This window comes from Pristis pectinata, chromosome 15 (genome assembly GCF_009764475.1).
Source record: "Pristis pectinata isolate sPriPec2 chromosome 15, sPriPec2.1.pri, whole genome shotgun sequence".
In the NCBI taxonomy this organism is placed as follows: domain Eukaryota; kingdom Metazoa; phylum Chordata; class Chondrichthyes; order Rhinopristiformes; family Pristidae; genus Pristis; species Pristis pectinata.
In genome coordinates, this window is record NC_067419.1 from 37,570,557 (window position 1) to 37,595,935 (window position 25,379).

Here is a 25,379-nt window from a genome sequence, read left to right on the forward strand (position 1 = left end):
TTGTGGCATGACTGATAACGAATATGAGAGGGGAAAGCGTCCTGTCAGAAATGTAACCAATTCATTGTTCAACAGCGTTCATTCAAACTCTTGAATAGTAGTTAAAATTTTACCCATAGAGTAAAATATTTCAATGAAATCTGATGTTGCAAGTTAAAACACGGTAGTCAATACATTCTTCACTGTATGTATCTCATAGTATGCAATTATGGTTAACATTTTGGTTTTGGAGAAATTGTGCTGAATATTACAAATTTTATGATAAAATCATGGTAGTGCTTCACTAAAGGTGATAGCATTGTTATTTTATAAGCTAAAAGTTCTATGTCAATAATATACCAACAACAAGAGGACCACAAATGCTCAGTAGATCCTTCCTGAGACAATAGGCTTAATGGTTGTATTTCAGTTCTTTTCCTAATGTATGAAATTCACTGTGGGGGAAAAAAAAAGTTTGAGCTTCCGGTCCCATTCTAAATGAATAGCTACCATTTGGATGATAAATTTATTTCTAAGAGTCTTAAGTAGCTGGAATGGCACACCTCCCCTCTTTTGCTCAATTTCGTTAGTTGACGAGATGAATTGGACAATCTTCAGGTCTTTTATTTTCCTGGTTAACTAAATGCATTTATTCAGTAGCAAGTGCAGGAGTGGGGAATAAAGTTCTGAATCTTTGTGTATTACTTTGAACTGATTTGAGCATTGCTGCTGTACAGATCACATGAGCAATAATTCCAATTGTCCATACACAAGAAATATGTATTTGGGTAATAGTTAAAGGAATTGTTGGATTCTGTTAAGGAAATCCAGCAGGATATGGTTACTAAAGAAAAGAATGGCTTTTAAGACCCTTTTTCGCCGTCATTGCCGATATGGAAGATCCAAACACAGCTGCACACTTTACACATGAGCTATCACAGATTCCTGGAATGATGCTTTTGGGCAATATTCGTGATAAATGTCATTGAGTTTCACACTTCCAAGAAAATTTTCACTTTTGTTTTCATATCAGTTTAATGTGGCAAGAGAGCATCAACTTCATTGACAAATGAAATTAATAAATACTTTAATTCAAAACCTGTAAATTTAAATGAAAAAAATGTTAAATCATATGCTAATAGTTAAATGCCAATTTAGTTTTGGATATTTTCGATAAGCAATTTATTTTCTCTTATCAGATATATTGGTGTGTCTTGTGTCAGTGGATATCCAGTCATTTGGGTCTGATATACCTACTACCGTCAAACTAATAGAATATCAAAGTTCCAGCCACCAAGTAATCTCTGAGATCAGACCACAAGCAATGGAGCACTTGCAACAAGCACCAACCCAGAGTGCACCAGCTTCAGGTATGTGATCAGCAGTGATTTAAAATAAATACATTTCGAGTGTTGGAAATCTAAAATCCAGAACTCTTTGGAAAAAATCAAACCCTAAATTGAATATTTTGTACTGCAGTACTTTTGGTTTCTCTTTTGGCTTGCATGCTGGAAAACTGATTTTGGCTGAGTGGACTATCGGGTTTTATGTTGTCTCATTACAGCCTAATAATCTTTTAATGTATGTGGTGAATGGTCACTTACAGACTTTGAGCATCTGTAGGATATATGATATAAACAGAAAATGCTAGAAATGTGTAGAACCTGTGCTGCAGTGGAGAAACTTGGGCGAGTTTAAAATGAACTGCTAATGATATTTGGAATATAGAACAGAAGAATGTTAAGCAAATGGTCATAACCACAGGAGTGTACTGAAGTTAATTCAGCATACTCAAGCTTTGTGACGGCAATATTATCTGTGTTAATACTCCTGATAGTACTACTTGTTAAACAGAAACTTCCAAACAGTTAAGACTTTTACCAAGAAAATCAAAAGCCAGAAGCTTATTATTCGGATGTAAAATGCTGTGACTATTTAAAAAAAATCTCAATAATGAGAATTCTTTTACACAATGAGGATGAAAATAGAATCTTTAAAACTATTTCACCTTCTAAAGAAATATGAGAAATTAATTTGAGTGTTATGGTGGAGAGAAGAGTCAGATATAGTGTTTCCTCTCTTGGCTACATGGACCTTGCAAGAATTAAGCTTTGAAATGACCCCTTACTTGTGGCCGCAAGCCCATGCCACTGAACTGCTGTTAGCTTAGCAAGAATTGACAGACTGCACACTCTGTCTAATTTTATCTGACACTTACAGCATGCCCTTAAAGTGTTTCCTTCTCTACCACTTATCTACCATTTATGAACTCTGTCCAAAACCCATCAGTAATTCATCTTGGAATCCAGTTGATCTACAATCACGACTGAGAAGGAAAATATCTTAACTGAATTTATAACATCCAGACGAATAGAAATTGTTTTTAAATATTAAATTGGGAAGTACTTTCCCTGTGTCTTTTTAAAAAAAACATGAATTTGCCTGTGTGACGTGCGTAAATCTTGAGTGAACTATTTTGTTTCCATGCTATTTTTATTTAAAGGTTTTCTTTTCAGATTATATCTTCCACATACAAACACTTGGGTCTCCCTAACTGTAATTGTACAATGATTACAATGATGAATGGTTTACACAGTCTTCTCCACAGGACCCCCTGCATGGCATTGGTTTTAACCTCACCATTGACTTAGATTTTAAACCCACGTTGCCCATTTTCTTCTTTCTAACATTTCATCCTTCTCTACTTTTTTCCTTTATGATCATAACTTTGTGCTGTGAATGATTCCAAGTAGATTTAATCATTTCACTTGTTACAAACCAAGTAAACAGCAGGAACTTCCATGTCCTTGGCAGGGTAGTTTATCTTCAGATGGCTATAGTAAAGTTCTGGATATGTCTGCTGCTGGTTCAGCCTGAGGAAATTAACGTGGTGCCTCAGAGAAGCTAAATTTAAAATAACCTATAATAGCAAAGACATCAAAGCGATCCAGTTACAAGCTACTTGCTCTAGATTTATCTAATAGGAATTTCCACATTTCTTTGCATTATTAGTACTTCATCATAAAATTGATGGCTTTTGGCCACAATAATTTTTACAAAATAACTCTGTCGATACCAGGCCATCTTGGGTAGCAGCTAGTAAATGTCATTTGGGCAACTGGTTAATTAAAGTTCAGTCCCTAGATATTCTCTAAACTTGCTTGTCAACTTCCTTTACACCTCCAGAATTTTTAACCTTCCAACAAATCATTTGGCTCCATGCTAGGCCAGTCATTTGGCCTTTATTCCTAACCAACATGAACATGGTACGGCTGCTGGAAAATGACTGCCATCTTTCTTTGTTTAACAGCAGAGACCAGGCATATTCTCACAAGAGAGGAAGGAAAATTTGGAGGGATGTTTTCCCCGGGGCCATGTTCATGCACTTCCTCGTGACTTGGAGAATGGTCTGTGGCGTGGGGAGACCTGAAAAAGTGTAAGGGGAGAAAATATAAACTTATGACAAAATTTAGAAGCATTGTAGCCTTAAAGTAGGCAGTAGGGATTTGTTCACTGTGGTTGCTGTATACTTTGATTTTTTTTTTAGATATGCATATCTCTGTCCCTGTTAATCTACCTTTTAGAAGCTTCCGTGGATGGAAGGTCTGCTTTTGAAGGAGAAATGGAAGTTGCCCACTGTAATTTCTGTTCTCCAAAGAATGGTTTTTGACAAAATCTGTTAATCCTCTCTTGACAAAACTTCTTGATGCGGCCATGGTGGTAGGGATAGGTGAGTGGGATGGGGGCAGTGGTGAAGGAAAAGGATTGGTAATTCCTTTAATGATGATTAAGCTAAAAAAGAAACAGCCGCCAGCTATAATGGAGCAAGTTTTTGTCTTTGGTAAGATGAAGAGAAAAGCACTGGACCATTTACAGATAACATCATTGTCTATCCCTTCATCTCCAATCTTTGTTTCTTCCTCTGCTTTCTTACTGATTTATTTTGTGGCTTGTTTCAGCTTTACCCTCACCACCAAAAGCTACTGAAGGTGCATTTAATACCTCCTAGAATTGTGATTTATTTATCTCACCATTAATCTTCAGGCAATAGTAATTTACCTCCCCCCCACCCCCCCCCCCCCTCCCAAATGAGAATATAACTTTGTGTGTTCTGAGGCAAATAACTTTTTTCTGAAGTCATGAGATCCTCATTCTCTCTGGGCTTTTGCCATCATTAAGTGCATGGTGATGGCCATCTTCTTAGCAGCGTTTTCCCAGTGTCATATTGGCCAAGTAGCAGTGGACTGAATGAAAGCAGAGAGTCATTTCTGACTTTTTTTTAAATTGCCTCTAGTCCCTGCATCTTCTCAAATTGGCTAGTGAAGTTCAGAAGCTACCCTGTGGCACCACCTCCTGGTGCTGAGAACATGTCACCTCCGTAAGCAACTTCAGATTCTTTTCTAGCATTGCAAGGAAACAGTGCCACTTACTATGCAGATGGTGACATAAGAGCATGTGGTGACTTTTATAAGCTTTTGCCAGCATGCATACAGTTAGGTAAACCCAAGTGTTTATATGCATAGTTGTGTTTGGAGAACAGAACTTACAATGAGGGGTAATTTCCCTTTATTTTGTAGTTTGAAAGAATATGAATAAAATAAAAGGGTAAATAGCTATTTATCAACAGTTGTTCAAATTACTTTTAAACAAACTGCCCCATATGGCTTCATTGTATATTATGTTATTCCACCACCTTGCCTCCTCCATTATTGATCCTTTTTTTCTCACTTGCACAGCACCAAGAGTTGGCCCTGCAGTGGTAACCCCAGCAGGAATGGAAGTTGACAGTGAAAAGTTTTGCTGCCAGTGGTAAGTGTAAATTCTCGTGACAAATACTGTTTAATTAATATTGTGTATTTCAACCGTAGCCATTGAAGCATGTATGCTATATTTTATATAACTGCTACTGCTCAGTTACAGCTAAATATTTATACTCTCCAGGAATATAGGAAATGCAATTTCAAGGGGCAAATGAGAAGATGCATTTGTAGCACAAAACTTCAGTTGATCCACATAATGTTAAAATATATATTAAGCAGCAATTTTCTCCTTATTGGTTTTCCCATTGGCTGGAGCATATGATTTATAAAGCAACTAAATATTGGATTAAAGTGCTATAGCCTTAACAACCATGGTGATTTAATATTTTAAAATAAAAGTTGAGTTCTGTCACAATGGTTCGGATAAAGCACTTAAGATCTATAGGTTCTGCATTTGGATTCTGTAACCTTTAGCCTACTTACTACTGTTTTTAGAAAATGAGCTGGCATTAAGACCAAAGCAATTCATGTACTGAACATAGATTTAGCCCTGGAGTTGACTTAAGTCAGCAGTTAAGCTGTAGTACATTAGTGAGAAATGAATGAAAGGATGGGTTGATAGTGAAAGATGCAGTAAGTAGAGTGGAGGAGGCTTATGTGAACACTAGTTTCTGTGCTGTAAATTGTATTCAAATTGCCAATCTTATTAACAAAAAAATAAAGGTTGTGTGGCTAACTGATCTTGGAGTGTCATGGTATAAGTGTTTGTGTTCATGTTCTTTGGCTGAGATCGTTAGCCTTGACAGAATGCACAGATCCACCAAAATTTATTCTTCAGAAAACAAGCTGGCCTAATTTAAATTGTTTCTTTAGCGTTACAATGTGTATAAAACGTGCATGCAGTAGTGAGGTACATGGAGACATTGTGTATTAGTCTGAGAAAATTTTATTAATCTTGATTTGCTATTCCTGTCTAGGACATTGCAGGTTATTTTTAGATTGATAATTCTTTTTGATGGATGATAGCGTGTCAGTAATTGAAATGGTCAAGTGACTGGTCTTTGTATCTTTATATTTTTACATATTTTGGCTGATAATAGACTGGAAAATTAGTCTTGGGCCATTATTTAGCCCATGCAGTCCAAATTATTTTTTTGAAAAATTGCTCCCATTTGCAGAAAGGAAGGATGGAGCCAGAAGAACATGGCAAAGTTTTATTTGTTTTTTCTAGTAAATGTAATGCACAGAAATTAGATTTTTTTGATTAAAAAGTACAATTAAAGACTTGGTTTACCACTCCCCATCATGGCAGCAGTCAAGCAAGATACTCCCATGGCTGCAGAATAAGTTCACCGTAATTGACCAGTCGGACACATTGGGGCACACTAATCCACATGCAGTGCTTTGCTCGACCATAGCCTGTGGATATTGAGAAGCTGGCTGAAGTTTTGTTAAGAGATTCGTTGGGTGATGTGTGGCTTTGTGCTAGACAACAGTCCTCGAGCAGAATATGAATGGTGGGACCAGGGCAGGAAGGAGAGGATCAGCAGGGCTCAGGGGAAGGGGCATTTGCATTAAGCAAGGAATGGATGTGGACATTTATATCCTTTGTGTGTTCCAGCCTCTTTTTCAACCACTTTGAACCAACTCTTGTGTGATAGCTGGTGTGCACTGATCATTCCACATCAAAAGAAATCTGGCACAGGCATCTTTTCACTCTTCAAAATGACAATGCAGTAAAAGTCAAAATAAAATGTCAGATGGAATAAGAGAGGGTCAAATAGATGATGAGAAGTTGAATTGATGTTTTAATTTTTTGGTTACATATTTATTCCAGGTGTGTGGACTTTTAGTACTCTTCACTTGTGTCACAGTAGCGTGCAGGATGCATTCCCAGGAATGAGAGTGCTAATGGAATCAGTGCTAAAAGCTGTCAGAGGTGCATTACTGACACTATTAGGATCCTGATGCAAACTCCTGTAGTTTCCACTGCTGCGTAGTGCTGTACCGAGAACTTGGCACGAACCTCTGCCCTCTTGCTGTGTGCTGTTGCGCTGGGAACTTGGTGCAAAACCTAATCCTTCGCTGACACTCCAGCAACACTGAGTCTCCCACAGCTTGATAAGGAGAGGCTGCTTGTGTGCGGTGGTATTAGACGGGCAGGGGTGAGTGCTGTGGATGCTCAGCACTGATGTAGGGCTCATGGCTGCACCCTGGCCACCACGGTGAGTGTAGGGTCCATTATCGGGCACTGGCAGCACCTGCTACACGTGTTGACTGACCGCCTGGTTGCTCTGGTCTTCCTCGTCACCACCAGTTGAATGTGACGGAAGCTGCTATCTCCCTCTTTATTTGGCTGCATAATTGTCTGTAGTAAGGAGCTCAGCCAGTGACTGCTGTTGATCCTGTAGCCATAGAGAAGTCTTCAGGCTGGTGAGAGATGTGCAGGCAAATGAAGAGAAAAGGAAACAGCATTTTCCGTCAAGATCCATTAACACATGGAGCAGGTGCTCTCTGTTCCCAGTAGTGGCACACACTCTCCACGCCTGAGCCCCTCGTCCTTGGTGCTGAGTTGTGCGGTGATTCATTGCTGGAGAAGTCCCGCAAAGGGCAGTGATTTGCACCACCCAGGTTCCCAGCACAGCAGCTGTGAACACAGCCATTCACACAGTTTCTTAGCGCATGTCTCTTTTTTTTTGAAAGTACACAGGCATTGTGTGAATGTTTGGATACTAGGACCGAGAATGGTATAATGATTCAGCGCTCTGCAGGGTAATGCTAATCAGGGTACTAGTACATCAATAAAGCCTATCCTGATATTTGACTAATGTATGTTTATACATTGACTTTATTCAGCTGAAAAATTACAAAGCCATCAAAGTCAGCGTGCAGTAATTTCTCTCAGACTTGAGATTAATCTTGATTATGTATTGCTATCACTGTTACTGCATCAATAAAAGTACTTCTGAAGCTCATTCAGACAAGGACCAGAGTCGTTTGGACAATGGTCTATAGATGGGTAGCTACTACAGAAGGAAAATGGATACAGTGACATTGTAGTACAGGCTGAGAATACAGAGCTGCCTAAAGTGCAAGTTTCTGGATAGTTGTCAAACCTAATGACTAATTTCAAATGCTTTACAGTATGTTAATATGTATATGTAGCAACCTGTAAGGTAATATAATGGAACATGATTAAGATCCAAGCTGCTTTGCAGGAATGTGAGGTTAAGTCTTCAAAACTACCCTTTGACAATCTATTATGGCAGAGCAAAATGTGTTCTACAATCCAGTGAGCTATATGCTATTTGCACAATGATTTAACTAATTTTGCACAGAAGGATAGAAAAATGGCATGCAGTGATCATTACCAGCAACAGAAAGCCTAAGCATCCCTTTTTAACATTTGGCTGAGTTGTCTGAGTACCATTGATGTGCTGCAGGGTCACCGTTGGCCACAAACAATTATTTCCACTCAACATTTCAGCTGACAATTTTTTCATCTTGGCTTTTTGTTGGCAGTAGTTTAATACATAAATGCCATCACTTATTTTTGAATATACATCTACATTGCTGCCCAATCAATAAAAGGCCCACAGCACCCAATAGTTTAAAAATAGCCTTTCTAAAACTGAATAAAATGTCACAGTTTTGGCATTGAGTTGTTTAAGTCAACTAATTTAAACATTTTTTCCTCTTGTTTGGAGTTTATATAGGTAGGACGTCCTTTTCTGGCAATGTTGTCCAGATTATAAACGTTGGTCTTTTACCCACCCAAGTTTGGTATATAAAACCAGTGAACTTGTCTTTTGCTTTTTACAGGTTAAGCACACATTTTGAGAGCTATTTAGAAGGCTCTATCTCACGAATGGACCTATACTCGGAGTACCTTTCTGTATGCAGTAAATTGGCTCGGGGTGGAATTCTAACATCAACAGGATTTAACAAATGCCTCAGGTAAGTCAAAACAAAAAGGGAGTAAATTTGTTTTCTTTATAGAATAGTTTGCCTTGCCTAAGTTTTTAAATCAATTTGATAAAATAGTGCAATATTATTTTTAAGAGCACCCAGTTTAAGCGTTAGCTTTGATGGTAAACATTCCAAGAACAACTTTTTAAAAAAAAATTAAGATTTGTTCCTCTTATTTACTAATTGAAAGTCAGTGCTCTTGTCAGTAGCTTTCTGTAATTTTTTCCTATCTTACCAATTCCAAAATAAATAAAATAAGTTCCTAAAGAACAAATGTACAACTTGAGAAGTTTCCTTTGTGGTATTTCTGTTTTATTTTTACATAGGGATATTTGGTCTGCTCATCACTGAGCTTGCCTTAAAATCCCTGCCTACCCCTTGCTGATTTTTTATCTGTAGGGAAACGGGTATCGAAAGGAAGTGATTTTAAAACATCCCAAAATATCCATTTGCTAAACTTTAACAGCTACATTTTTCAGTCTGAATAGCTTTGGTTAAAGACTAACATGGGTGCTTAATGAGACTTGACATTTTTTCCTTTGCAAGGACTCTGTTTCCAACACACACAATAAAACGAATAGAAGAAAATAATGGGCAAGCGCAAATACACATAGTAGGGATCCAGAGAAGGGCTACACCGCTTCCGATGCAGACACACTACCAGCAGTCACCAACTGTTCACTCTGCCACACCAGAGCTAACACAAAGCCCACCTCCTTCAGGTAAGAAGTTACTTATTCATTTGAGCAGTTACAAAGAACTTTATGAAAATTAGTACCATTAGATGTTTCCACAAGCATTTCAGTGATAAAGTTATGCTTCATTGATCTATCTTCCTTCACAATGTCAAAAATGTTAATAGTAACATGTTCTGAGGGTTAACATTATTTGAACTTTATCTTTTCTGTTGAGTAAGCAACAAGTTTTGCTTTGTGACAAATCTTTAAATAATTAGCCTAGTAATTTCTAGGGTAGGGACATGTTCGGCACAGCTTTGTGGCCCGAAGGGCCTGAATTGTGCTGTAATTGTTCTATGTTCTATGTTCTAATTGTACAGTTGGTAAATTAATCGATATATGGAATGCAGCCCCCAGTAGTGAGAATATTGCTGTTCATGCCTGTTCCTAATGCTAAACCTAGCATACAATTTTTCTTCACTCGGTTGTGTTGTGTTGGCAACCTGAAATATACACCTTTTGGTATGTTGAGAATTGCTTGGCACGCATCAAGAATGACTTCCATGTTTATAGCAGATTTAATATGGAAGAATAATTGAACCTAAACACTTGAGACAAGGGTGCAGCAAAAATGAATGCAAACCAGAATGGAGGAGATTGAGTGGATCTACAGGATTTGTTTCTCTTGCACTGTGTAAGATACCTCCCCTCCTTGGATGTATCATTTTTCTCTCAGTGCCAATAAACGGAAACTTTGTCATTCTGACGTGAAGTGTTAATTGGTTGGTTTTTGTGTTTTTTCAATAGAAATTACCAGATTTCTGAGTTTGATTTGTACAGTTTTCCTCTGTCTCCTTGTTACGGTTAACTTCCAAGTGATTCCTAAAGCTCTCAATAGTGATATTCATGTAATTTCAGATACCAGCCCCTTGAAGCTCTTGACCCAAATAGGGATGATAATTCATTCCATTTTTCCTTCTGGCTTAACCATGAATTTCAATTCACTGAAGATAGAACATCGAACAATTACAGCACAATTCAGGCCCTTCGGCCCACAAAGCTGTGCCGAACATGTCCCTACCCTAGAAATTACTAGGCTTACCCATAGCCCTCTATTTTACTCAGCTCCGTGTACCTATCTGACAGTCTCTTGAAAGACCCTATCGTTTCAGCCTCCACCACCATTTCCGGTAGCCCATTCCACGCACTCACCACTCTCTGAGTAAAAAAAAACTTACCCCTGACATCTCCTCTATATCAGCTCCCCAGCACCTTAAACCTATGTCCTCTTGTGGCCACCAATTCAGCCCTGGGGAAAAGCTTCTGACTATCTACCCTATCAATACCTCTCATCATCAGAAATACTTTATAGAAATACCATCGATTTCTCTAACTTCTGGTAATCACGGTTTCCTTCCCCCCCCACCCCCCACCCCTTTGGTTTTCCCTTATCCCTCTGGCCCCTTCATCTTCCCCACCCCCACCCTCACAACCTGCCTTTCACCCACACCTTCATCCCCCTGGTTCCCCACCTTCCCTTTATTCCATGGTCGACTATCCTTTCCTATCAGATTCCATCTTGTTCAGTCCTTTGCCTCTTTCACCTATCACCTCCCAGCTTCTCGCATCTTTCCCACTTCCCTCCCTCCCCCCCCCCCCCCCCCCCCCCCCCACCAACCTACCTTCTCCCTCCCACCAACCTACCTTCCCCCCCCCACCTGGATTCATCTATCACCCACCAACTCGTGCTTCTCCCCCCATCCTTTTATTCTGGCTTCTGCCCTCTTTCCAGTCCTGATGAAGGGTCTCAGCCCGAAATGTCGACTATTCATTTCTCTTCACAGATGCTGCCTGACATGCTGAGTTCCTCCAGCATTTTGTGTGTGTGTTGCTTCAGGAATACTTCCACTGTCTTTGATGTCAACATTTCACAATCTTATGGACACAAGCTGAGCAGTTGTTTTATTTTTACAAATTCCTTGAACAACTATGAATTGCTTCCATCGGCAACGAAGGGCCACTTTTTGAAAACCCTCCCTACACCTTTTCACCTGTTTGTAAAGAACTGTTTAAAACCTATGTCTTTGAACTAGCTCTTTTGGACACCTTCCCTCATGTTTTCTTAATTGGTTCAGAGTCAAATTTTGTTAATAAAACATCTGTGTTGCACCTTGAGGCATTTTACTATGTACAGATGTAATATCATTTACACATTGCTTGCGCTTGTTAACAAAATATTTATGGCTGTAACAATTTTGGCTACTCTGGTTGATTGGGTTATTATTGACTCTTGGTCATCTCTTCAAAAGATTTATTTGGCTGCAGTTTCATCACTTTCATAATACAGCATTAAAAAGGATAAATTGTTATTCATTTAGCAACTAATCATTATGGGGTGGTGGTAGAGACATGAGAGTGTAGGTTAGCAGGGACGATCAGCTGATATGTAACATGAGAAAATCAAAATAAAAGCATGAGACAAACAATAGGTCAGGCAGCTTCTGTGGAAAGAGAAGCAATTCACATTTCAGGCCAAGGAATCTTCGTCAGTACCCTTGTTTCTCTTTCTGCAGATGCTGTCTGACTTGCTGAGTGTTTATAGAATTTTGTTTTATTTTCAGTTTTCCAGCATCTATAGTTTTTTTTGATTTTCACACAAAGGATGATCTTGCTTTCAGTGAGGCTGGCCTTCCTAATACTAGATGTTTGGTTTATTCTGAAGATGATAGATAAGCTGTATTAGTTTCTGAATAAACTCAAATGAATTGTAAGAGGGTATTAATCTGTAAAGGCTCTGTTGAAAATTGACAGTTTGGAAAGAACAGTGGTATCCATTGAACTTATTTTACCTTTTTACCTTTTCAGCACAGGCAATGGTAAACCACTTACAACGGGTCCCTGCAGCTAACCTTTCTACTGCTCAACCAGGATCTCAAATGGTCTATACATTTCAACAAAGTGTCCCAGCTCCACATATTACAAATAAAATACAAGACCAAACTGGTCTGGCACAACCACACCAAAATGCTACTGTGACTGTCATACAAAGCAGAACTGCAGTTACAAGTGAAGCAGCAAGATGTTCATTTGTGCAATCTTCAACCTTTAATACTCAAACCCCAGCTCCTGCACCATATTCATTGACAGGAACCAACATTCCCCAGGGAACATTGATCCAAAACCAAGCCACAACAACAATGACACAGTCATCAGTTGCAATGACAACTTCTCAACAATTGCTTCACCAGCCACAGTTCTTTCAACAGCAGCTTCCTGGTCACCAGCTCTCTATACCAGTTGTATCTTCTAATCAGGTGAATACCTCTGCAACAACAACTGTTACTGTGATACAGCAGGCTGTCTCTCACAGCCATTCAGCAATTGACAGAGCTCCAAATTTATCAGCCAACACTGTCATTGTTTCACAAGGACAATTGTTATCGGGTACAGCAACCCACCCTGTACAGACATCCTGTCACCAGCCAAAAACAAGTAACCAACAAGACAATGTTCTGTTAGCACCTCAACACTATTCAACCACCCCCAGTTCTGCTGTTGTATCTGGCGCTGCAGTACAAAATTTCCAAGTCTCAACAGGTCAAGTGGTTGCATTTACTGGTGTTCAAAGCTCTCCAGTCCCCAGGATGAGTTTCCAGAATATAGCACCAAAACCAACAGGAATGGCACCACAGCATGTTCAGTCTACTCTAATGCAGCAGCAACCCCAGCAAAGTGTACATATGATTGTTAGTCAGCCAGCTTCACAGGGACAGAATTTTGCACCTGCGATTCATCAGATATTATTGACAAATCCAGCTTCTGTTCAAGCCGGCCAAGCTATTCATTTGGCTGGGAATGCAAATGTGACCCCTTCATCCTCGCCATCTCCTGTACCTGTCAACAGCAATCAGGTACAAATGGGGTTGGTTACACAGCCTTCCGCCCCTCAAGTGCAGGGGCCTCAAACTGTGAGTAAGATGCTGTCTGTGAAACGGCAGCAACAGCAGCAACAACATCCTCAAAAGCAGTTCCAGGTGCAGCTCCAGTCTCAGCAAACAGGTACTGGTTCTAATCAACCACCCGCTGGAGAGTCTAGTTTAATAAAACAGTTACTTCTTCCAAAAAGGGGCCCCCAAACTCCAGGCGGTAAACTTATATTACCTGCTCCTCAAATGCCTCCCCCTTCCCCTGCTAGAGCTCCTAGTCCTCAGGTAGTCTACCAAGTGACTCATAGTCAGGCAACAAGTATTGGAGTTCAAGCCCCAGGTCAGCAATTAGTAGTTGGGCAGCAAAACGTGCAGCTTGTTCAAAGTCCCATCCACTCACAGGGGTCAGTGCAAACAGTCGCAATTCCTCATATGCAGATCTTACCAGGTCAGTTGATCTCTGCTAGTAACACTGCTGCTCTTCTCCAGGGATCAACAGGCAACCAGGTAACCATAACTGTTGTGCCAAATACCACCTTTGCTTCTCCAGCTGGAAGTCATTGCAGTGGAACGCAGATCCTGGCCCCTACAGGAATTTCCGTTAGTGGGTCACAAGCAGGAGTTGGCCTCCAAATGCAAACACCGTCACCTATTGTGACGCCATTGAGTGGACAGGGAAAAAGCTCAGAATCTGAAACTGCATTCACAGGGGATAAAATTATTTGTCAGAAGGAGGAAGAAGCAAAAGATACCACAGATTTACATCTACATGAACGTAAAATAGAAATCATGGAGAACCCATCTTGTGCTGAGGGAGCTGCTGGTACAACCAATGGTGGCTTAAAGGAAAGTGATATGCAGGCAGCAAAACTTGTAAATGGAAAAGAACATGATAGTTCACGTCTACCTCCACCTAACTCAGGGATTGCTCACTCTCAGCCCATGCAGTGTACATTGGCTTCAAATGGACCTCTGACAGGAGCAAGTCAAAATGTTATCAATGGGAAGCTAAATACAGACTGTGCAGGGGTGCAGGAAATTAAAAAAGATCCTTTGAAGCTACCCATGGTAAATGGGATCTGTGACTTTGACAAAGGGGATGGTTCACACTTAAGCAAAAACATTCCAAATCATAGAGCTTCCAAACACGTGGAAAATGGTGATATTGTTGCACAGGAGCAATGGGGCAATATGGACAGTAATCAGCAAAATTCTGCCAAAAGTGTTCAACTGACCAAAATACATAATGGACCTGTTTCAGTAGGAAATTCTAGCGCTAGCTGTGCAGTGGTTTCAAACTCTATCGACCAGCAAATCAGTGGTACAAACTCAGGATTATCCAATGGACCTGTGACAGCCGGCATAAATTCAGTGGTGCCTCAGCTTCAGCAATGTCCAAGTTCAGCTGTGTCTTCAGTTTCTAACTCTGCCCAGGTGCATTACTCTCCAGCTTCACACCAAACTGGACCTGTAGCTGTACATTCAGTCCAACTTTATCAGACTCCAACAACCAATGGTTCAACTGAATGTCAACCTGTGAAAAGGTCAGCTGAATGCAAAGACAATATATCAGGAATTCCAAATAAAGTGGGAGTAAGGATTGTTACCATCAGTGACCCTAACAATGCTGGCTGCAGTTCAACAATGGTGGCTGTGCCAGTAGGAGCTGATTCCAATAGTATAGCTAAAGTAGCAATGGACAGTGTAACACAGCAAAATCAGCATCCACCTGTTCTTACACAGGCTATAGTTAATCAGGTAAGCAACGTGTCAAAAATTGCTGTTCATTTGTGCTTTCTTTATCATTGTTACAAAATTGTAAATTTAAATTGGTAGAGGATTGTCCAATTCCTGTTTAGTATAAGCTGACATTTTGTTTCAGAATCAGACTTTGTGACCTTTGTAATTTTCTGACTGCTTTTACAGAATTTGTTACTGGAGAAATGCAAAATTCCCGTATATCTAAGGTGTTAAAAAGAATATGGGGCCTTGTACTAAGCTTTGTAGGTATAAAGATTCCTGATAATTGTAAAATTTAACATTGAATAACTTCCAAGCAAAAGCAAGTGTGGCATGCCCAGGAAATAACATCAGCGAGAGCTTTCTGATCCACGTTCTTAAAAGTTTCAACATGTCCACTGAATTGACCTAATGGCACTTAATCTAATTTTCATTGTCTTTTCAGTACTAGATCCAATTACCATGTTCTCACTCATTTTCTACCAATCGGCCAAAAAATGAACTCATTTAGAAGGAAACTTAGAAAGTAGTTCAACATCTGAAGTTCTGCATATCAATTTGGCAGCAATTCCAAGATTGTGTTACAAATACAAATTTTGTAATCTAAGATACTTTAAGTATATACTAGATGCTGTTTTTTATGTTTCATATGCTTTAAATGGTATTTTTGCATCTTATGTAATTGCCGTACCAGAAACCATTTGTGTGCAGATCATCATGTCAGACTTCATTTTAAACAATTATAAAATGGCATTTTTCACATTTGCTAATGTGAGGAAGGACCACCTTCAAGTATTTGGTGTGGGTTTTGATTAGTCCTGTCCAGGCCTGCCTTTTTGGGCCACTTGCTGCTGCTTTCTTTGCTGCTGTTTGGCCTGGCAATTATTTTTTTTTCCTCATCATTTATAATACTGATATACAAGGCGAGTTGTGGTCTTATTTACATGATATTTTTTATGAAAAGTAGATTTTAAAGTTCCATTTCAATACATAGCTTATTCAGTTGCCTGACTAAGAATCTACTGGGAGATGGTTAAGCTTAAAGATCACCCTTCCATGTTTGATTAAATATGGAGTATGATGTTTTCAGTAATTGCAGTGATAAATTATACCATATGAACTGCTTGACAAGTGGATCAGGCATCCACTGCTGTATAATTGTACTTTCTATCAGCTGCTCCACAATGGCAATAGTGACATGTATTCTTTTGGTTAGGGATGCACATGGTTGTTTTTAGATTAGTGGATTGTTCACATTGAATTTTCTAGCTGCTTAACAGATATTGTAAATAACACCTGTTTGCATCAGCCACTTCAACTTTCGGGATTTCCAATGTCTTTTTAGAAAGCTCCAAATCTTGTGTGAGTCAATGTCTAGGAATTGTGATGCTTTCTCATTAATTAATGAAAGCACTGATATTTAATGTCAGTTGAAGTATAGTTATTACTGGAATCTATCACCAGGGACAGAGTGACTGAGCACTTGAACAAGTCTGAGCTGATCAAAGATTTGCATGGATTTGTGAAAGGTAGGTCATGTCTGACTAATTTAGATGAATTTTTGAGGAGGCCAGTAACATAATGGACAGGGAAATGTCTATGGATGACATCTATATGGATTTCCCTAAGACATTTGATAAGACAACATTTTGACAGTAGATAATTAGCAAAAATTAGATTGGGTGGAATTTGGGGATATGGATTGGTATTTGGTTGGAGTCAGAACAGGGATTTAAAACAAAAGGTTTTTTCTGGGATTCAGTACTGGGTTCTCTGCTTATCATTAGAGATATTAATGATTGAATAAAGAACTAGAGAGCTGCATTTTTAAGTTTGCATTAGTTATTAAACAAAGTACCAAGTTTTATTGAAAGATGCCACCAGTTAGAACAGAGTAAATGTTGGCTAAACTGGTAAATTTGGTGTGGAGAAGGGCAAGGTCGTCTAATTGGATCCAAGAAAGCCGAATTGGAATATTTTCTAGATGGTGGAGGTGTGGAAGAGCAAAGGGATTTTGGTATTATGTGTATAAACACCCAAAAGTCAATATACCAGCAATCAAAAAGATAATCGAATACTTTCCTTTATATCAGAGTGGCTGTAATGCAAAGTGAGTCAGCTGTACTTGTTATATAGCATCTTGGTCAGATTCTGTCCAGAGTATTACATTAAGTTTTGGGCGCAGTAGTAAAGACGTGTAGGAGGAGCTCTATTATAGGTTTACCAGAATGGTACCAGGAATTGAGGGCCAGCTAATGAGGACAATCTGTCTAAATTGGTGTGTAATCAATAGAGTTGAAAAAGTTGGAGTGAAGGCAAGATCCATTTTTAAATTTGTTAGACTGGGTACAAGGAAAACGTGCTCAGGAAAACGTGCTCAGCAAAGGTCATCCAATATGACACTTATATGACAAAGGTTTCTGCAGTGGACTCCTTTAACACTGTCATCAGTAATGGTCCTTAGCATCTTCAATATCAGAATCTGTCATTATACATGCAATGGGAATTGCTGAAGAATTATAAGGAATGAGGTATCTGGTCAATTTTTCACTCTATGATTGAGGAGCGTGGAAATCAATTCAACATCCCTGCCATTACCACTGCTGACTCCAGCTAACTCAGCAAATACTGGGGTGTGGTGTATTACTCAGCTAATCACTTAAGTACCTTGCTGCATCAGTGACCTGTACCTTTTACAGTTTAGCCTTTTGTGTTTCATCTTATTTGAATAAATGAAATGTTTAAATTGGTGTGAATTTGAATTTACTACTGTACTGTGGCTGACTTTTCATATTGTTCTCAAATGAATCAAGTAAGCATGACAATGTTTTATGAAATTTAGGTATAATAGTAATGTTTAGGTTAAATACAACTTTGAACCTAATTTCATACTGCTTTGTTCAAACTTGCAGTTTCAAAGTCCTTACTGTTGAGATAAATGGTTTTAGTGAAATGGTATTATTTTGTAGCTGGTATGTAAGATCGGAAAAGGTATAAAGAACAAAATATATCGATGATTAAGTAAGCTACTTCAACACTTTCAGGGAACATTGTGCAATAATTGAATGTCTAAACTTGGTGTACTACAAAACATCCTACTCCAGCAAAGTCTGGCCTGATGTTCTCAAATTCTTGGCACATTTTAATCCTGTATCATTATGGTGCAGAAGTTATCTGTTTGAGCACTACATTCTAAACTATGCTAATCTTAATTGAACTCTTACTGTATATTTCAGTAGTAGTAATGTGCCTACATTATTTGTAATGATTTACAAATTATGAATGTTCCTTTAGTCTTCTCCTTTAGCAGTATCATCAACACCACCAGCAGCAATCCAGCAAAACAGTTCCCAGTCCCTCCAGCCTCAAATTCCATCACTGCAACAAAATGGAGAGCTAACACGAAAACCAGGACAGAATTTCATGTGCTTGTGGCAAGCATGCAGGAGGTGATCCACTTTTTTTGATTCTATAAAATTGATTCTGATTCTGAAATTGATTCTATAAAAGTTGCACATTTATTAATGACAGATTATCAAGAGGTGTGCAGTGTTGCTCTTGTATTTTCTGTTTGGAGAAACTTTTGAGCCACTCTGTTAGATGCCCGTTAGAAGGCAAGGTTTTATAACCAGTAATCTTAGGCAGTCCACTATCTGATTTTGCTCCTTTCTGGATAACTTGAATGACCACATAATTTTGAAGTACTATTGTGGTAAGGTATTGGGTCACTTCGTGTTAATTTCTCAGTTGCAATCCCTGCACCTCCTCCCCACCAATGCCATGATGTACACCACCACCATCACCCATCACCTAACCACCATCACCCTTCTGCCCCAGCTCAGCAAATACAGCTGCCCCTACCTGACACTCTGGTTGCATTCTCTGTCTCCATCAGTCAGGTCTCTCTCCCTTGCATCCCGCAAACCAGACCCTTTACTTAGCTGTTTTTGGCTGTGCTTTATGCATCATAGAATTTCCACTGTTAGGCTTACAAAATACACCTTGGGTGACTAGGCATTGCCTGGAAAGTTGCATTCATTTGGCATTAATGAATTTCTATGCCATTATGTTTTAAGCATTGAAAATATCTGTCAGAAAGGAGCAAGATGACTTGTATTGAAATAACATCTTTGACAACTGAAGACATGGCTCTTGGTAATAGATCACCAAAATTGAAGATGAAGAGATCAGCATTGGAGGAGTGTAGCGATCTGAGGATTAGAGAGCTAGGGAAGAATGAGTCATGATACCATTTGTAGATAAGGATAAGCATATTAAAATAAAAGCATAGCCAGATTGGGATGTTAATGTAGGTTGGTGAAGAACCAGTATGGGTTTAAGTGCACCGAATTTATTGACAAATAACAAAACGAGTTTGGGTATAGGCAGCAGATTTTTGATTTATGTTCCAATTTATAGAGGCTGGAAAGTGGAAGAACAGGTAGAAGTTTGTTTTCCTAGAACTGACTATATAAAGGAATAGTTGAGTGTTTCTGGAACAGAGGTGAGCAATGCTATAGAAGTTGTCAAATAGTTGGTCTGGGTGATTGCATATATTTGTAGATGGAAGCTTGATTCTGGTCCAAATAGGATAGGCTATGAATGCTCTAGTTCAGCCTCTGGGAGTGACTGTGGAAGGAAATGGAATGTTAAGAGTACCAAAGCAATGGACTAGACTTTTGAATATTAAAGAAAATTGTGCTTATAGAGTACTGTACAATAGATGAGCAATGCAGTGGGATTGAGTGATAGATGAAGTTTGAGATCATCAAAAGCACACATGGGCCTTGACTTTGGACAATGCCATTGAGGGGTAGATGTAGATTAAATATTGAGGTAGACCTCAAGGACATACCAGAGATAACTCCTGTGGGACTGGGAAGCAAAGCCATTGTAGTAGATTCTCTGACTAGGACTATTGAGAAAACAAAAACCCTCTAGATTCTCGGGGACAGCATAAAATATAATCATTGAAATCATATCCTCTTCAAATTAGTGACTTGTAATTTTTTTTTAACACTTATTCATAGTTGTTCTTCATTATAATAGTTTTTCTGATTGTCTGTCCTTTTATTTTACCAAAACAATTCATGCTTATTGATGGATGAAGGTATTGCACCTTAACGTTCCCCTCAAATAGACGAAACAAAAAATAAGCAGTATACATCCAGGCAGTAGATAGAAACAGATAAAATAATGTAATGCTCAGAATGGTGGTGCTTTGGGCAGAGACTTTTGGAAGAGCTTTGCTGGGATACGATCAGTTCTCTAGCTTCTGAATGCTGAGAGCAAATAGAAACATTGCATTTGAGGTTGGGGAAACTAAATGTTTTTCTTTACAATTTTAGATGGTTTGATTCTCCATCCCAGGTGTACTACCATGCAGCAACTGAGCATGGAGGGAAGGATGTGTATCCTGGGGCATGTATGTGGGAAGCCTGTGAACAATTCCCACGGCAAAGATTTTCCTTCATTACTCACTTACAGGTAGATAATGGCAGAAATTTGTTAAGTGTTTTTTTTTTGTTTTTGGTTTTAATGCTGTATCTGACATCGTCCAATTTCCTATATGTTTATATAGGATAAACATTGCACAAAAGAAGCACTCCTCGCAGGACTGAAGAAGCTTGAAGAGCAACCACACAATGGAAACCACCAATCTTCTAACAAGTAAGAAGGCACTAATATTTAAATATGGAAAAATTGTTTGATTTGCTTCTACAATGCTACTAAAGTCAGTTGAGATGTTAAATTAACCAACTTATGCAACTTCATATTTATTCATTTAGTCCAGCTGTAGCTGAGTGGCTTAAGACCTACGTATGCATCTTGTGCTGCTGCTCCCCACCATCCATGTGAAACCACTTTTTTTTTTCCCCTGTTTCTTTTCTCTCTCTCTCCTTGTGCCCTCTCCCATCACTTTTCCTGACCCAGTTTCACTAAATTGTTGAACGCTGGTCTTACTTTCCTGCCTACCACACATTGTAACTGGGCTTTTTTTGTTTACACCACTGTGAAGAACGTTGGGGTATTTATCTGCAAAAGATGCTATATAAATGCAAGTTGTGCTAGTCAGGTTTTAAAGGAGTAATTTGCCTAAGTTTTCCACAAACATAATAGAATCTGAGTGAGGGAATGCAAATGTTTAACATCTTTTGAATTTGCTTCATTAATCTTTCATTATTTCCACAGGCAGACACCTGCTGGGGTGACTTCCACTCCTAAAGCACAGAAGACTATTGTGAATCATCCCAGTGCTGCTCTAGTGGCACTGAGGAGAGGATCAAGGAACCTTGCATTTAGAGACTATATGGTGAGCAAAATAAAAAAGTATTAGTTAAGCATTTAATATAATTTGCTTCCTACAAGTTAGCATATTTTCTTTGCCAAAACCAATTTAATTTTTTCAATTCTTGTTTCCAGGATGAAAAAGAAGGCCCAATTACAAAACACATCCGGCTAACAGCTGCCTTAATCTTAAAAAATGTTGCTAAGTATTCAGAATATGGTCGCAGGTAAGAATTTTTTTTTATTTGCATGCTAGACAATATCAAGATAAGCGAGTCAGTAAGGCAGGCAAGAAGTCCAGCTATTTGGCTTCATAAATTAGTATGAAGTTACCATTCTTACAAATTGAATTTGTATGGTGCTGTTCATATGTGAGAAAATGTACTCAGCAGAAGTAGAATAAAACCTTAAAGTATTAATCTGGGGAGGGTATCTTGAAGTAGAAAAAAGACTGGAGCTTGAGGACTATCTGGGACACATTATTGAATGAATTTCCTAATTAAGATGATGCAACTCCATGGAGACTTTGTAAAGTACAACGAGTGTGCATTTGGTTACTGGGAAGCACGATCAATCAGGATGGATACCAGGCAGAACATGCTGCTGGCAGTTTATTTCTCTGTAGTTTAGAGTTTGTGGATAGGCCAAGAAAAGCAGCATTTAATATGTTCTACTTTGTACAAAGATCAGTATTCTGACGTTCGATTTTGTGCTAGTCTTTCCATTCATCTATTCATTACATTCTGATTTAAGGGAGGCTATTTACAACATGAGAGAGCACTTGAGCACCTTTTTAATTCCCCTTGCATTAACAGGTAGCCTGAAAAAGTGAACAATATGATTGTTGTATAATCAGCCCAATTTCAAAGCTGGATAATTTTGTGGATGGAGTAGGTAGGCTACATCAGTAATTTTCAATATATGAATGCAAGGATGGACAGAAAATGGCTCCTTGCAAAAGCAGGGGACGAGCGATTAACAAGCAGCTAATCGTGTGAGGTTTCAAAGGCCTGCAACATGTTTAAGAAGCCTTTCTACACAGCAATGTGTTAACTGCAATAACACAGTGATTAAACCCTTCAAGCTTATTTACATATCGGTACTGTATCCCAGAGTGTCATACCACATTGTGAATATTTATCCAGCCAGGTAAATGGAAATTGGTGTTGACCATAAAAAAGAATTGGAATGCTTGAGAAGCTGGGTAAAAGAATTCTCAAAAGAAACATGATTATGTATTTTAATGAACAATAAGACTGAAGTTTTAACATTTTGCATTATCCTTGGACTCATTCCCCCAGATAACTGAGTGTTGACTGTTATTAGAACGGGGATCTTACCAGTGGATACTTTTCCTAGAGATGCTTAATAAAATTATAAGGCTGTGAGAACAACATGATTGTTCAGTTTAATTCAGGATTTCTGGCAGGCATAATTATACACTTTTTGATCAGCACAACAACTTTGCATATATTTGAGTAAGCCTAGCCAAAATATAAATATTTAAAATCTCTTGATTTGTGTTTTGTTTCTTCTGCAGACTACTAAAAAGACATGAAAACCAATTGTCTGTACTAGCCCTTAGTAACATGGAAGCTTCCAGCACTCTTGCCAAATGCCTTTTCGAACTTGTCCATCTAGAGCAATTACAACAACCAGAAAATAAACTCTGAAAGGGTGAATTGAAATATTATGTATTCTGAAATATCGTTTACAGGGTTCTGAAGCAAGCAAGAAGTCTTAATGAGAAATGACCATTGTGGACAGTTTTTTTAAAAATCCTTTTTTTCCATGAAGCTTAACATATTGATCACAAATGGAGTCAAGTGTTGACAAGCTTTTAATAGGAGTACCAACTGCGTGATCAGAATCCACTACCAATTTTTTTTTTAAAAGTTGGAAATAGTAAATTCTGAAAGAGTAGCAACACAGAATAATAGCATTAAATATTTTTACCCTGCACCCCCTATGAGCACATTTTTATATTTCGGAATTAGTGACTAAGCTGGGTTTAATAGAACAGAAATTGACACACTGGATGTAATCCCTGCCATCCGAGAGGTTGCAGTTTATTTCTAGTGATGTGCTTTCTTGTTTAGAAATCAGTAGCTTGTTTTTTCATACTTGAGCCAATATATTTTCACTTATTTATTATCATATGATCAATTGTAAATATTTGTGAATAAAATTAACCAACTTTCATGCCACTGCAATCACTGGAAACACAATGTGGTGTCATAATAGCATTATTGTTAGGTTATAGGACTTTGTGTTTCCTGCCAATTGTAAGTAATTGTGATATATTGTCTGCAGTGGATGAATGTTCTTTAATTCTTTGTAAATAATTCTGTAATGGTACCAATGCTGTAAAGTCAAGAGCAGTTTTGTGGAACTGATTTTTTTGTATTATACACCTTGTAGAACTCATTTGCTGGTTGAAAGAGTATGGAATAATATATCTCATGTCATTTTGTAGAAAAAAAAACTATTGAAGGTATTTTTGGTTTACCCTAACTTGGACCCACTGAAAGATATCACTTTGTACAAGCTCGGTGCTTGTACAGGATTTTTTGTATTTGTAAATTGATTTAAATACAAGGAATTTTATACAGGTTTTTCTCCATGTATTATATTTACCTTAGGTGCAGGCATGGTATTTTCTCCACTATTCATAATGATTTTTTCCCCCAATCCAATTATAGTGCAGTATTTTAGTGTTTGTTCTTCCATCTTCAATATTGTACCATATCACATTCCTATTCAGAACCTGTTCATGGTTGTGTCCTGAATGGTGTGTTATGTGATTTTCATAACTGCCTCTTGCCTGGTGTATTAGCATCCAAAGGAGGGAACATTTTCCCATTTCCTGCTGTGTCTGTAGAATGTGCAGTAAAGACATACAACAGTTTTACATTAGATAACTTTAATTACTTTGACTGTTTATAGTTTTAAATAAAAGACTGGACACTTTCATTTATGTTTTCACTTATTTATTTCAAGTAGTCTATAGGAAGTGTGAAACCAGAAAAAAAATCATAATTATGACTGATATATAGTTGCTGCTTGAATTATTTTAATTGGCACTGGAAGCTGTCTAAAAGAGTTAATTATTGGAACCGATGACGAGTATAATGATACGTTTAACTAAAGGAGATGATTTACCCTACCTTGGAATGTTTTAACTGATGGAAAAAACTAGAATAATGCTTCTGATAAAAGAAGCTCCTATGCTCTTCTGGTATCCTGTTTTAGGATATTTTATTGCCAAGTGACATATAACTTGGTATCAGGCCAATCATCTGACATGTAACATTCACTAAGAGGACCAGGTCCCCTGCACATCCACACTCCTTATCCACAATGCTGCTTGGGATATGAAGTTTCCAGTTATTTGTTGGTCTTACTAGCATATTCTTGCCAATCTTTTGAGTAAAAAAGCTGCTTCTTTATTGGATGTATTAATGATCTTTCTGCTTGTCCTGCAGTTTTGAACTCTTCAAAGTTCCAAAGCGCTTAACCATCAATCAGCTATTGCTGTTTGTATCATCCCCCAATAGAAGTGATTATCCCAAAGAATGTGCCTTGACAGTTTACTTTTTTGTAAATATATCAAAACACTTTTCCCTATTTAACTAGATTTGCATGTGTAGCTATGCATTAGGCATGACAATGTCACACATGGCTCATAATGTGGGTCTGCAAACAATTTACTGCATTCTAGGCTGGAGCTCAGGACTCCACTAAATTCCAACTAAACCCAAGTGTTGACACAGAATTCAATTTTTCCTAATTAAGTATACCTGAGTCAATAAATGGGACACTGATGCCATTACATAAATACCCATATTTTGCATTTATATATTTGCTTCAAACACTAAGATAGCAAGTTTCATAATCTCAGCAAATGTTGACTAAAGTTTCTTATTCCCTACTACTCTGCAACCCATTATATTGATGGCTTTTGGATAGACTGTCTATACATTCAATCAAAGCTTAAATTATGTAGAGACTTCAATTGGATTGCCCTGAAAGAATATACT

At 38.3% G+C, this 25,379-nt stretch overlaps 1 protein-coding gene across 1 annotated transcript in view; it reads left to right on the forward strand.

Annotated features, from left to right (window-relative positions):
* Positions 1-24,316, forward strand: part of arid2 (AT rich interactive domain 2 (ARID, RFX-like)) — a 92,299-nt gene extending 67,983 nt beyond the window's left edge. Inside the window, exons 12-22 of the mRNA XM_052030720.1 lie at positions 1,179-1,349; positions 4,716-4,788; positions 8,562-8,696; positions 9,255-9,430; positions 12,251-15,069; positions 18,346-18,500; positions 20,400-20,538; positions 20,633-20,721; positions 21,244-21,364; positions 21,475-21,566; positions 22,880-24,316. Of these exons, the coding sequence (XP_051886680.1) occupies positions 1,179-1,349; positions 4,716-4,788; positions 8,562-8,696; positions 9,255-9,430; positions 12,251-15,069; positions 18,346-18,500; positions 20,400-20,538; positions 20,633-20,721; positions 21,244-21,364; positions 21,475-21,566; positions 22,880-23,012 (4,103 nt within the window). The 3' untranslated portion in view covers positions 23,013-24,316. The remainder of the gene's footprint in view (positions 1-1,178; positions 1,350-4,715; positions 4,789-8,561; positions 8,697-9,254; positions 9,431-12,250; positions 15,070-18,345; positions 18,501-20,399; positions 20,539-20,632; positions 20,722-21,243; positions 21,365-21,474; positions 21,567-22,879) is intronic.
* Positions 24,317-25,379: the final 1,063 nt, after the last annotated feature.